At 45.0% G+C, this 12,839-nt stretch overlaps 2 protein-coding genes across 3 annotated transcripts in view; both read right to left on the bottom strand.

Annotated features, from left to right (window-relative positions):
• Positions 1-8,983, bottom strand: part of THOC5 (THO complex 5) — a 33,292-nt gene extending 24,309 nt beyond the window's left edge. Inside the window, exons 1-7 of the mRNA XM_008575545.1 lie at positions 8,589-8,983; positions 7,283-7,384; positions 5,537-5,668; positions 4,228-4,371; positions 3,301-3,414; positions 3,035-3,132; positions 854-1,000 (exon numbers count right to left, since the gene is read on the bottom strand). Of these exons, the coding sequence (XP_008573767.1) occupies positions 854-1,000; positions 3,035-3,132; positions 3,301-3,414; positions 4,228-4,371; positions 5,537-5,632 (599 nt within the window). The 5' untranslated portion in view covers positions 5,633-5,668; positions 7,283-7,384; positions 8,589-8,983. The remainder of the gene's footprint in view (positions 1-853; positions 1,001-3,034; positions 3,133-3,300; positions 3,415-4,227; positions 4,372-5,536; positions 5,669-7,282; positions 7,385-8,588) is intronic.
• Positions 8,984-9,477: 494 nt separating this feature from the next.
• The window catches only part of NIPSNAP1 (nipsnap homolog 1 (C. elegans)), a 19,144-nt gene continuing 15,782 nt past the window's right edge, over positions 9,478-12,839 (bottom strand). Inside the window, exons 9-10 of one of the 2 annotated variants that reach the window (XM_008575541.1) lie at positions 12,120-12,203; positions 9,478-10,613 (exon numbers count right to left, since the gene is read on the bottom strand). In XM_008575541.1, the coding sequence (XP_008573763.1) occupies positions 10,549-10,613; positions 12,120-12,203 (149 nt within the window). In that variant the 3' untranslated portion in view covers positions 9,478-10,548. Of the gene's footprint in view, positions 10,614-12,005; positions 12,044-12,074; positions 12,204-12,839 lie in introns of those variants that run through there. The other variant, XM_008575542.1, reaches the window with a different exon arrangement.

Genomic DNA, 12,839 nt, shown 5'->3' with positions numbered 1-12,839 from the left:
AAAAAAAAAAAAAAAAAAAAAAAAAAAAAAAAGTCCAATAGGGGAATGATTCTATGAATTACCATTTTTCTACACACTGGAACGTTGCACAACCTTCTGAAATGATGTTTACAAAGCTTTATAATACCATAGGGATATGCTTACAGATAGGGTGAAAAGGCAAAATACAAAATTAGATTTATGGTACAGATGATATTTAGGTTTCAGGTGTTAAAATTTTAAAGGAAAAGAAATCACTCCAACTTTCAGTTAAAAGCCTTTCTATGGATTGAATTGTGTCCCCCAAAGTCCATGTATTAGAAACTTAACCCCCACTGAGACAGTGTTAAGAAGGCGGAAAATCTTATTATGTTAATGAAAGGTGGGACCTTGAAGAGGTTATTAGATTGTGAGGACCATGCCCTAGTGAACAGATTAATAAATTGATAGTTTAACGGTAATCTAGGCATCATTGAGGACTTTAGAAGGACAGCATGTGAGGAGGTTAGTCTCTCTCTGCTTCTACCATTTTGCCATGTGATACCTTGTGTCATTGTAGAGATACCAAGAAAAGGCATTCACCAGATGTGTTTCCTGGACTTTGGAGTTCCCAGCCTCCAAAACTATAAGAAATAAATTCTATTTCTTTATTCATTACCCAGTTTCATGTATTTTGTTATAAGCAACAGAAACAGACCAATACAAGCCTTAAGCATTTACAACCCCACCCATGATGAAGGTGAATTAATCACAAAATAGGACTTGGTCTTAGAGACTATTCTGCTGGTTCCACAGTGCTTTGCTGTCTGATCCTGGGTCATGACAAAGCACTGTCATTCCGTGGATAACAAGGTCAGGAAGGAGAAAACACTACCTTTTCCGCTGTTCCAGCTCCCAGTCCAGACGTGCCAGGGTTTGTTGGTGAGGGTCTCCCATGGTGACTTCAGCCTTGCTGATATCTGGTGGAGCCTCATTATAAAACTCCTCTAAACTGACCAGATCAATTTCTTCGTGCTTTGACCTACAGGCAAAAGCTAGATGTCAAGATGCTGTTCTCAGGAACCCAAACTGGCTTAAGTAGGCACAAAGTTTCCCCCATCTATGCCCAGATAGCCCTGGTCTACAACTACTCAGAATCCTGGAACCCAGTCTTCTTAGCAAACACTCATCAGTAGATGTTTCAGTGTGAAAAGAGGTAGTTGGTGACATGCCACAGGGTCCTAATCCATGCTGCCCAACCTTTTTATCCATGAATTAGCTAAAGACCTGGAAGGGGTATCAAATTTACAAATGTCTCCAAGCTGAGTAAGAAATCTAATAGTTAAAAAGAGTCAAATAAAAACACTATGGTCTAGTCCTAGACTGTCAGATTAAAACCAAGACATGTTATTTAACAGGAATGAATGTAAGAGTATGCACTTAATTTCACAACATTAACTGCATAAGCATAGGACAGGAAAGATCCAGCATGGCTGAACTAGATGTGAAAAAGATCTAGAGGCTTTAACTGTTGCATGTATAGTGGCATACATGTATAAATGAAAAGAAATCCAATTCTCTCTGCTGCATTAACATAGTTGAGTGCCTAGGTCATGGTCACACGATGATAAGAACAGCAGTTACCATACATTAATAAGCACTCACTATATGCTGTCCTCACCTCATTTAATTTTCAAAACAACTCCACGAGGTGGGAATTTTTATCCATTTTTTAACTGAGATGGAGGCTTCCATCAATAAGCAGCTTGCCCAAGATCACACAGCTAGTGAGTGGCTTGAGCTCAGATTTGAACCCAGGCTATCTTACTTCAGGGCCCATGCTCCTTCCACGTAGAACTCACGCGCCTGAGTTCCACTGTATTCCGGGTTTGTCAGTTTCCTTCCATCTGATCAATGACTATAGAGAAGGCATTACATTCTTTTATTTTGTTTTTATACCTTTTTAACTCTGAAATAATTTAAGACTCATAAGAAGTTTCAAAAATAATACTGAGAGTTAATTTCCCCATGTCCCTTTCATCCAGGTTCCCCCAATGATAATCTAACCTGATATCTAGCCACAGTACAGTCAAAACTAGGAAACCGACAATGATACAATTACTATCAACACAGGCACAGACCTGATGCAGATTTCACCTCTATTCATATTTAAGTATTATTTTGTGATGGATCTGCAGAGCAGATAAAGCTGCCTCTCAAAAATCAGCACCATCATCATTAAACATATGTTGGACCCAATGTCTAATGTGGCCCTGCTTATGCCAAGTTTGTTACAAATAAAACCTGCTTGGGCCGGCCCGTGGCTCACTCGGGAGAGTGCGGTGCTGATAACACCAAGGCCCCGGGTTCGGATCCCATATAGGGATGGCCGGTTTGCTCACTGGCTGAGCATGGTGCTGACAACACCAAGCCAAGGGTTAAGATCCCCTTACCGGTCATCTTTAAAAAAAAAAAAACCTGCTTTCTTTCAGTTTGCACAAACAGGTCTGACCACCCAAGAACCCTTTCCCTTCTCTTCCCCTGGTTGCTCCTTCCTCTATCTCATCTCTCAGCCTGGTTTTGCCAAGAGACATCACATGTTAAGGACACTGACAAACTATAGTTTGTTCACCTGAAGGCAACTAAACAGCAAGAAGTTCAGGTTCCAAAGAATAAAATCCACTTGAAAAATGAGTTACAAGACTTTAGAGGAAAACTGGGCCAAAAGGTTAAAAGGATGTGATTAGAAGTGAATTGCTCCCATACAATGTGCCCAGGAATCAAACTAGTAAAGTAAAGGCTCCAGCTGGGGAGAGAGAACTGCTTTTTACCAAGTACAGAGCTCAGAGCTCAAAACTCAAAAGGGCCAGAGAGGCTTTTGAGGTTCTTTGTGCAAACTGAAACTACTGCTTGCAGATCTCTCTCTCAAAGTGATCTATTCACCCTTCGACCATATCCTGCAGTCTTCCAAGCTCATCAGATTTCTTTTTAAAGAGACTGGCTCACACAGAGCTATGTAGGAAACTGCAATTATCAACAGGCCATCTGTGCCAAAGCCCTGTCCTCCCAAACTCACTTGAACTCCAGACATTTGGTGATCTCCTTCTGTAAATGCATCACCTCATACAACAGGTTCTGTAGCTGCAAGTGATAGGCATCTACTTTCTGCTTAGCCTGAAAGGAGGACAAGGTCAGAGGTGAGCAGGGCAAGTTGGGGGAGGGTAGGGAAAAGCACGGCAGGACAGAGCACAGTGGCAGCAAACTCAGAGAAGGGATAAAGTGGATAAAGTATATGGGGAGGAGGGAAGAGAAGGAGAGTTAATTAAACCTCTCAACTCCTACCTCATGGGTCTGATCTCTTCCTTTCTTCAACCTGATGTGGGCTAATCGGTTAAGCTTCTTTAGAGTCATAAAATGCACACAGCTCTGGATCCTCCGTTCTTCGATTTCAATTGCCTGAGGGCAAAGAAAATGGTAAAGACAATTGAAGATAGGTGCTGAGTCAACTTCCTTCATTCCCTGGCTGCTGACCCATCCTCATCCAGGGCCAAAAACAGACACTGGAGGGAGCTCAGAACCATGAGAAATGGAAAGATGACTGTACAAGGGAAGTGCTTAAGGTTTCCAGGCAAAAAGCAACTTCTGCTTGGACTGGCATAACAGGAATTGAAGGTGGAGCAAGTACGGCCAATGTACAACTAACATCTGTCTCTACAGATTCTACACAGAGATCCTCACAATAGCATCATCCTGCCATAAAATGTGACCTCTATAAATAACATTACAGAATGATTTAAATGAAAAACATCCAGAATTGTAGCTGTAAAGCTTGGCTACAATAAACTAGATAGGATATAATAATCTTAACAATATTGGCCAGCATAAACACAAATAAGTGAGATTCCTGGGGGAAAAAAAAGATTTTTAAAACTTATCCATCTAGTTTATAGTCACATTGTTCAGTTTTTCAGTCCCTAAAGTCTGGTTTATTCATTTAATATTAATGACACTTTCACTTTTGATACCTATGATTTACTGTACATACCCATCTTTATAACATCAAAGGAATTTACATGTGCCATCACTTCTCAACACCTAGCTAAATGCCTGGCACTTAATAAGTAGGCAGGTCTTCTGAGCCCCCAGGCTCCAACCACCTAATTGTTGCTAGGGCAGAAGACCAAGATCAGGAAGGGCCCCAGTAGGTGCCAAAACAGCCCTATCTGTGCAGACCCACTAGGTTCATGACCACCTGGTCCCACTCCTTACCACATCCTTGCCGCCCCTGCTCTTTAGGTCCTGGATCTCGGCCATCAGCCTCTGTAGCTCCTGGCACGTATACTTGTACAGCTCATAGTCTCTGCCAGGGTCCCGAAGGTCCACCTCGGCCTCCTCACTGTAGTATTTACCTTCCTGTGGAGGCAAGGATAGAGGCCCTGGATGGGGGGTAAAAGTCTCCCTGTTGGAACCAGGGACACTTGACTGAGATCTCTCGTCACACAAGAATAGTAACAATAAAGTCCCAATCAGGTCTCTAAAGAATCTGGTCCTTGGGCCGGCCCGTGGCTCACTCGGGAGACTGCGGTGCTGATAACACCAAGGCCCCGGGTTTGGATCCCATATAGGGATGGCCAGTTCGCTCGCTGGCTGAGTGCGGTGCTGACAACACCAAGTCAAGGGTTAAGATCCCCTTACCGGTCATCTTTTTAAAAAAAAAAAAAAAGAATCTGGTCCTCAAATCATATGTTTTTCTTCTTTTCAAAATGGAAACCTTTTTTCTTTCTGATTACACAGGTATGCATGCTTGGTGTCAAAGATTCAGAATATAGAGAGGAGTATAACAAGAAAATAAAAAAGTCTCTAATTTCACCTCCCAGACCAAAACACCATGGTGAATACTGTAGGTAAATACACATTTGATTTCTAAACAAAATGGGATATTGTCCCGGGTGTTTAGTGTAACTTCTCATTCCAATAAATACAGATTTCCATCAAAATGGCTGCATGAGGGCTGGCCTGTTAGCTCAGTTGGTAGAGCTATGTAGGAAACTGCAATTATCAACAGGCCATCAAAAAAAAAAAAAAAAAAAAAAAAAAAAAAAAAAAAAAAAAACCAGCTAAGTCATAAATTAGCCTGTAAGATTCAAGGACAGAAAAACAGACAAAAGGATAAGAAGACCCTCCTGACCACATGAGCTCTCAGGTCACATAATAGGTTCTATGGGCACATGGTTCTGGTACTGTCTTGGTACCACATCCAGGGATGCAATATCTCTGAAGCTCCAGGCAGATGCACTGCTTTCTTCCAACCATCAGGAAAACTGGAGACACACATCATACTGGCATACATTTCTGTGCAGGTACTAATCGTGTCTAATGATTGTTGATTCTTGGGATGCTGCAGCTAAACCTGATATGGACATGCAGGTTTTGTGAAGCCATGGGAATTCCAGTCAAGCAGAGGTCACCAGAAGGTTGTCTCTGGCAGATGTGACCCCGAGCTGCTGCAAACCCATAGCCAGGTGCTTGGCCATGAGCTGCAATTTCTCAGCAGTATGGCATCCTTGGCTGATCTCACCTGCTCAGTATCAGATCGATTCCGTTTTCCTTCAGCTGGGGCTCCATCGCTTCGGATCACCTTGGGCTTCCGTTTTTTGCTTGATTCTGATGACATGACTATTCCTCAAGGTCAGGTGGAAACACCAGAGAGCTGTTAAGAGCAGAAAGCTCTTGAGATTTTCCAGAGTCAGAGTTGGAGATTTATTTGTCAGAATTCTGAAGTCTTACAAGCAGTTCTGGCACTAACAGACTTGGTAACTCAGGAAAAGTCACTTAACTCTCCAAAGCCTCAGTTTCTAATACTCTTTAAAACAGGGAATCATCCTTCCAACTGTCCAAAATGAACTCATCTGCTCCACCCCCATCTCCTCTATCTTCCCCACCCCCACTCACATCCTGCTCACTCGCTCTCCACAAACACATCCTATGTTCAGGTATTCACCGAGCAATCCCAGGTACCATGCATCTCTCTCCATCTCAACACCCTAGGTCAGGCCCTCCACGTTCCTGTCCAGGACTACTCTAACAGTCCTGCCCAACAATGCTGTCTAAATTCTCTTTCTTAAAAAAGACCAACCTAATTAATTGTACTCTACTGTTTCAAAACCCTTGCTGGCTCTTTATAATGCACCAAATGAAATCCACATTCCCTGGCCTGGCATAAAGATCTTTCATGGTTTGTCCTCAACTTACCTTCCAACTGCATTTCTTACATTTCTATTCTTATTAATCCTTCCCCTGCCTCCAACCTCTCCTGGCTACAGCTGCACATAACACTCCCAGTTCCAAAGCACTCCACATTCTTCCCCTGCTTGCAATGATCTTCCATTATACCTCTATATCCTTCAAGACTACGGAATACTCACCTGCTCTGGAAAGCCTCTCATGTCTCCCCAAGGAACTCCTTTGGGTATTCTGCATACACTATTAGGGAATTTATCTCTTTGAATGATTTATCTGCCTTCCCTGCCTAGGTTGTGAGCACTGCCCTCTTCCCATGAGCCAGGCAAAGCACTCCATAAACTAGCATCCAAACTCCTCAGTCTGGTATATAAGCTTATTCCCAATGCTACTGATTGATCATTGTGTGCTGGGCCTTGAGCCAAGCACTTTATGGGTATGTTCTCATTTGATCCTTCTAACAAACTTTTCAAATAAGTACCATTTTACAGATGATAAAAATGAGACTCAGAAAGGTCAATGACTTGCCCATGGTCATGCAGCTTGCATGCTAAAACTTGGGTCCATCCAATGCCATGTCAGTGCTCCTGCCAACTACACTATTGTGCCTCCTAGTTTTGCCAGCATCTCATCTGGCAATGCCATGACTCCCTGGTTGGCCCTAAAATTTAAAAAGAACAGAATCTACATTTCATGGGACTCTAGGGTCATAAACCATCCTCTCTTGCCACTTCTCATGGTCATCACCACAGTCTCCTGAGGTGGGCAGCACTGTCCCCCTTATCCAATTTAAAAAGAACAGAATCTACATTTCATGGGACTCTAGGGTCATAAACCATCCTCTCTTGACACTTCTCATGGTCATCACCACAGTCTCCTGAGGTGGGCAGCACTGTCCCCCTTATCCCAATCAATCTAATATTTTAACACTTATTGAGGGAGCCAATAGTGTGTGGTGGTGGAGTCAGAGAGCCCTAAGTTGGAATCTCCACTCTACTATTTAATGGCTGAGTCCTGGGACAAGTCACTTCACTTTTCTCTGGGTCTGTTTCCTCATGACTCAAATGAGAATAACAGTCCCTACCTCAGGTGCTGTGGGCGTTAACACTGGAGGCACTCCGCTGGGAAAGGAGATGAAGATAAGGACTTGGATGGAGCATGGGTGATCTAAATTAATGCTGAACACCTAGGGAGAAAGTTAATCCTTTTTCAATTCTTTATTAAAACTTCTAATTGCTTCAAGGAGAACATCTCAGTTCCCTAGTTTGTCTTGAACATCTATGAATGTCAATGTTCCTTTGTAACAAAAAGACTATCTCAGAGACTTAGACAATAAAATCTAGCCAGAATTTGTTAACAATGATCTGTTTTCATTATATCAAATATATTAATTTTTATCATTATCTTCTCCAATAAAGACAAATGAAAGCAGTTTTCAACTGGTGGTAGAGAGACAAAGTTTTCTCTCGAAGTGAATTTAAGTTTAAAAAGTGATTAGATTAAGGGGTCCTGCTAGGGCCCTGTGGTGTGGAGCCCAGGGAATCCGAACCCAGATGCAACCATGCACACAGCACACCAAAAACACCATTTTCTCTTGGGTAGCCCTTCATAGCCACTGCAATTGCCATGGCTACTGCAAAAGTGGCTAGTCTCTATAGCAGCAGTCACAGCCACTGTGCATATGGCATGCCAGACTCTCAACTTTATTAACACACGGAAAGGCACCATGGAGACCCCCCCCCCAAAAAAGAGGTCCTCTCTCTCTACAAAGCACACTTCAGAGTAACAGAATAATAGAAGCAGCATCTGACTTATAATAGGGGAGGACCTGATCACACCTGTCTCAGTACTGGACAGATCATCTAGGCAACAAACCAACAGAGGAACAGTTAAACTACTAGATGGAGAGAACAAATCTATGGTTATTAGAGAGGGAAGGGGAAGGGGAGAGAAGGAGGGGGAGGGATGGATACAGGGCATACAGAATAAGTGATTTGTAACAATGAATATACTAATAAAAAATTAAAAATTAAAAAGAAAGTGATTGGATTAAAAACCCTTAGTAAACAGTTGTACAGGTGGTAAGATGATTTGGCAACACCCACAAAAGTGGGGCCTGAAAGGCTTAAGTGTGGGAAATCCTGACTTTGGCAACACAGCAGAGTGCCCTGCACACAGAAGCGCGCAACAAATGTGAACTGTTACCACCACCACCACCACGCTACGTCAACATCAAGAGGCTACAACATAGGGCCTGCAAACATGCAGCGAACATCTGTCAGATGAGGAAACCGCGAAGCGACAAGCCAAGCAGCCAGGGACCCCGGGGAATGAGGACGGAGAAGCCGGGTCGGCCCCCAGCCCAGGGGCGCCCTTCGGGTAGTCCGCACCTCGTCCCGGAGCGTCCAGCCCCGCCGCCCTGGCACTTCCTCACCGCACGACTCTGCGACTCTGACCCGGCGAACAAGCCACTTCCGGCGGCGGGGCGACTGCGGCCCGGGCACCGTAGAGAAGCGGAAATAAGGACAGAACGGCCGACCGGAAGCAAGGCGCGGAGGCCGGAAGGGAGGCGGGACCAGCTGCAGGCCGTGCACAAGAGAGGTGGCCGCTGTTTCCAGGCTGCCGACGCCGTTCCTGCCCTCTAAGACTGGCAAACCGAGGCTGTGAAGGCAAAGGCTTTTATGTGCCTTCTTCCCTTTCCCCAGCGCCTAAAGCAGCAACTAGTGAGCGCTCCGCAAAGTACCGTAGTTGTTGAATGAGTTTGTGGTACGCCCAAGAAAAACACAAGAGCGTTGTAGCGCCAAAATTTGGACCCTAGTGGACTTGCCTCTGTAACCTGGCTTCTTCACCATTATATTCACCACAACGTGCCACAGCAATGAAGGCAGCAAGTCAGGGAGGGCATTAACCCCATTTTACATTTGTTTTTTTCACAGGGTGCATCACCACTTTCTCCATTTCAGGCCCAATTTGCCTAAAATAGAATCACAACTCTAATGCAGTGTTTGAAAGCTTCAAGTGTTTCCTACCCCTTGCGTGAACTGTAGTAGTGATAGGTCTTAAGATTTTTGGTATAATTCCTACTTATCTGGAGCTAGAAACACATGTGTCCTGAATCCCTGGTTGTACAGGGCCGGTTCCTTCTGCCCTGGGGTAGGGGTGGCTCAGGAACACAATACCCTCCAGGGGGGCAGATCAGCCATGTGGGACTGGGAAGCAGGCCAGCTCTGCTCTTGAGCACCTGCTGAAGATCCCTGTAGATGAACAAAAGACACCTGGTTTATAGTAAATATTTAATTGGTTCCATCAGTAACTCCAGCATATGTTTTCCTGGAAGGGAGGCAGAATTAAGCTACCCAGAGGTTCATGAAGTATGAGGGTCACTGAGAAGGCCCCCAGAGTCACTGACCTCATTCTGCATACCCTGTGGCCCTGTAGAATAAGGTTTGGGCTGATAGAATGTCAAGTGGGGGACAAGGAATGCAGAGTGAGGGAAATACAAGCTCTGGCCCATACTTTTGCCTGCAGGAGGACAGGAGAGACTCCCTGCGCAGAAAGGCTGGAACTAGACATTCAAGTTCTCAATCCCATTATGTAGTGAGAAACGGGATGGGCCTGTCTCCATGTGTCCAGTTCTAGGAACCCCACCCCAAGTGGTCTTCTGTTATCTCTGTTCTATCTTCCCAATTCTGTGTTCCAAATTCCAGAGTTCTGAATTCAAAATTCTACCTTCCAGTTTCCTGTTCCATGTCTGTCTCCTGCCTCCAAATCCTTCCTGTTCTCATCCCTTTTCCCAGACTCTCTGTGTACCTGATTTTACTGATTTGAGGTGGTTTGGCAGTTTCAGGATTTTCCCCAGCAGGAGGGGCTTGGCTCAGCCTGTCCAGCACATGGGTGGCCCAGTGAAGATCAGGGAATTCCTGAGGGCTGGCCTGGTCTGACCTCCTCCCTTCCCACCCCACCCTAATGACTAGACACACTACTTTTTGTGCAACTAAGCCAAACCAAGGGTTTCCAGGGTGATAATTGGGGACTGGTAGCATTGAGATGAAGAATCTTAGGGGAAAATGTGAGAAGACTTAAAAGGCTGCTATTCTTCAGTCAGGGAAATTAGAAACTGCTTCCAGCAGGGAAGAAGGAGGTGGGCAGGGAAGGCAGGAAGGGTCTGGGCACAGCTGCAAATCCTCAGAATCTTGTCATCCTTCAGCTTCCTCGTCTGAACTAAGCACTAGCCCTCAGAGTCCTCCCAGCGTCCTCCCAGAGCTGTAAGAAAACCAAGACAGCAAGACTGGGAGCTCTTCTGGGGCTGCCCTGAGGGAGAAGGGGAAGGAGGTGGAGGTATTGGCAGCATCACTGGAGAGGCGAGATCTTCAATGGGATCATAATCCGAGACTCCATGTGTCGCACCAGGGGGACTGTGGAGAGAGGGGCAAAAGTCACAGAGGAGGCTGAGGCAATGCAACAACCCTGCCCAAATTATGGGATAAGACAGGACTTAGGTGGTGATGAGATAAACCTTTAAAAAAATTTTAATAATTATATATTTATTTTCTTGTGTATGTGAAAAAATAACAAGCATAGTAAAAAAACAATTTCACAGATTATTACTGCCAGAACAAAGCTAGATTAAGAACAAAGTAGGGGGTCTGAAGAAAAATAACAAGAAAATAATCGTAGTGGGAGTATGCTGGTAGGGCAAAAGCTGTGAGGGGTCCTCAGGTGGTTGAGGTTTGAAAAACACTGATTTAGTCCAACTGTTTCATTTTACAGGCAGCCTAGACAGGGTCAGTTCAAGGTCATCCAAGAGGTTAGACTCTTTCCTCCTGCTCAGAGCTTTTCAAACTTTAACATGCGTACAATCACCTGTGGCACTTGTTAAAGTGCAGATTCTGATTCAGTATGTTGGGAGAGGCTGAGATTCACATTTCTTGTGGGTTTGTTGTTGTTTTTGATGGCTGGCTTGTACACGGGCACTTGTTAAAGTGCAGATTCTGATTCAGTATGTTGGGAGAGGCTGAGATTCACATTTCTGTGGGTTTGTTGTTGTTTTTGATGGCTGGCTTGTACACGGATCGAACCCTTGACCTTGGTGTTATCAGCACCACGCTCTAACCAACTGAGCTAACCGGCAAGCCCCTCACATTTCTAACAAGCTCTTAGGGGATGCCAATGCTGAAAGTTAGGCCTACACTTGGAATAGCAAGGCTCCCATTAACTCCTGCAGCAGATATATTCTCTCTCACACCAGTTGGTAAATGTTAACTATAAGTTCCTCAACGGCAAAGGTAGGGTTGTCTTCATTTATGTGCCCCCCAACCACCCATCCACCACAGTCCCCCGCACACAGTGAGGGCTCAATCAATACCTACTGACTAGATAGTTCCAGGGGGCCTACCCAAGTGGCAAGGCTTGTTTGAAAAAATTTGCTGCATGCTTCCTTTGTGCCAGAGTCTGGATGAAGCACTTTTTATAAATTAGCTTGTAAAATCCTCCCTACAGCCCTTTGAGGGAGGTGCTGTCACTATCACCATCTCACAGATGAGGGAACAACCTCAGCGAGGTGTAGAAAGACGCCCAAGGTTGCGGTGGGTGTTCAGCTACTCCACATCTCCCAGATGGCCACTGCCTGGTTGTATTACCATCCCCTAGAACACTCACCTAGGACTGCTGTATCCTGTGGAATGTGCCACCAGGATAGAACCTCAGTAACTCATTGTCTTAAAGGTGAGTTCCCCATCACATGAGGTAATCAGGTGAGGCTAGATCTCCTTGCAGAGGGGATTCCATCCTCGGATACGGCTCCCAACAGATAACCTCCAAAAGCTCCACTGACCCAAGGAGTCACCTGTGTTTACTCACCTGTGTTAAGGAGTCACCTATGTTTACTCACCTGTGTTTAATGTTTACTAATGTTTACTCACCTGTGTAGTAAACATTTTCGTCCCAGCCCCTCTTCCTCCAGGCAGCGTTTCGAGTTTCCTCCCGAGATTGCAAGTCTTTGTAGGCTGTGGGAAAGGCACAGGCTCACTCCTCAGGCACAGAGGATCTGATCCTTTACCCAACACAGGACCCTCTTTATTTATTTATTTATTATTTTTTTTAAAAGATGACTGGTAAGGGGATCTTAACCCTTGACTTGGTGTTGTCGGCACCATGCTCCCCCAGTGAGCTAACCGGCCATCCCTATATAGGGATCCGAACCCATGGCCTTGGTGTTACCAGCAGCACAGGGCCCTCTTCACACAGCCCCAAACCCTGCTCCACTGTCTCTTTCTCTCAGATGCCTCCCTCAGCCTATTGGCAAACACTGTCTGCTTTAGCAATCCATCCCATCAGTACATATGTGGGCAACCCCTAAATTTTTATGTCCAGCACCAAACTCTCCTGCAGGCTCCAGACTTGTGTATGCACTGCCCACGTGACACGTCCACATGGATGTGTCAGCATCTTAAATGTAACACTTTCAACGGCCAAAATTGTACTCTTGACACCTCCAGCCTGCCCCTCCCCTCAGTAAAGGATACATGGCTGCTCAAGAGGGAACCTGGGAGCTCTTCTGGAACCCTCTTCTCCCTCCCTTGCCCCACACAGGCAATTCATCCACAAGTCCCATTGGTTCTATCTCTGCACTAAGGAATCTG

This window comes from Galeopterus variegatus, unplaced genomic scaffold, assembly GCF_000696425.1.
Source record: "Galeopterus variegatus unplaced genomic scaffold, G_variegatus-3.0.2 Scaffold1204, whole genome shotgun sequence".
Classification (NCBI taxonomy): domain Eukaryota; kingdom Metazoa; phylum Chordata; class Mammalia; order Dermoptera; family Cynocephalidae; genus Galeopterus; species Galeopterus variegatus.
Note: the sequence above shows the minus strand (reverse complement) of the source record. Positions and strands in the feature narration are given on the sequence as shown.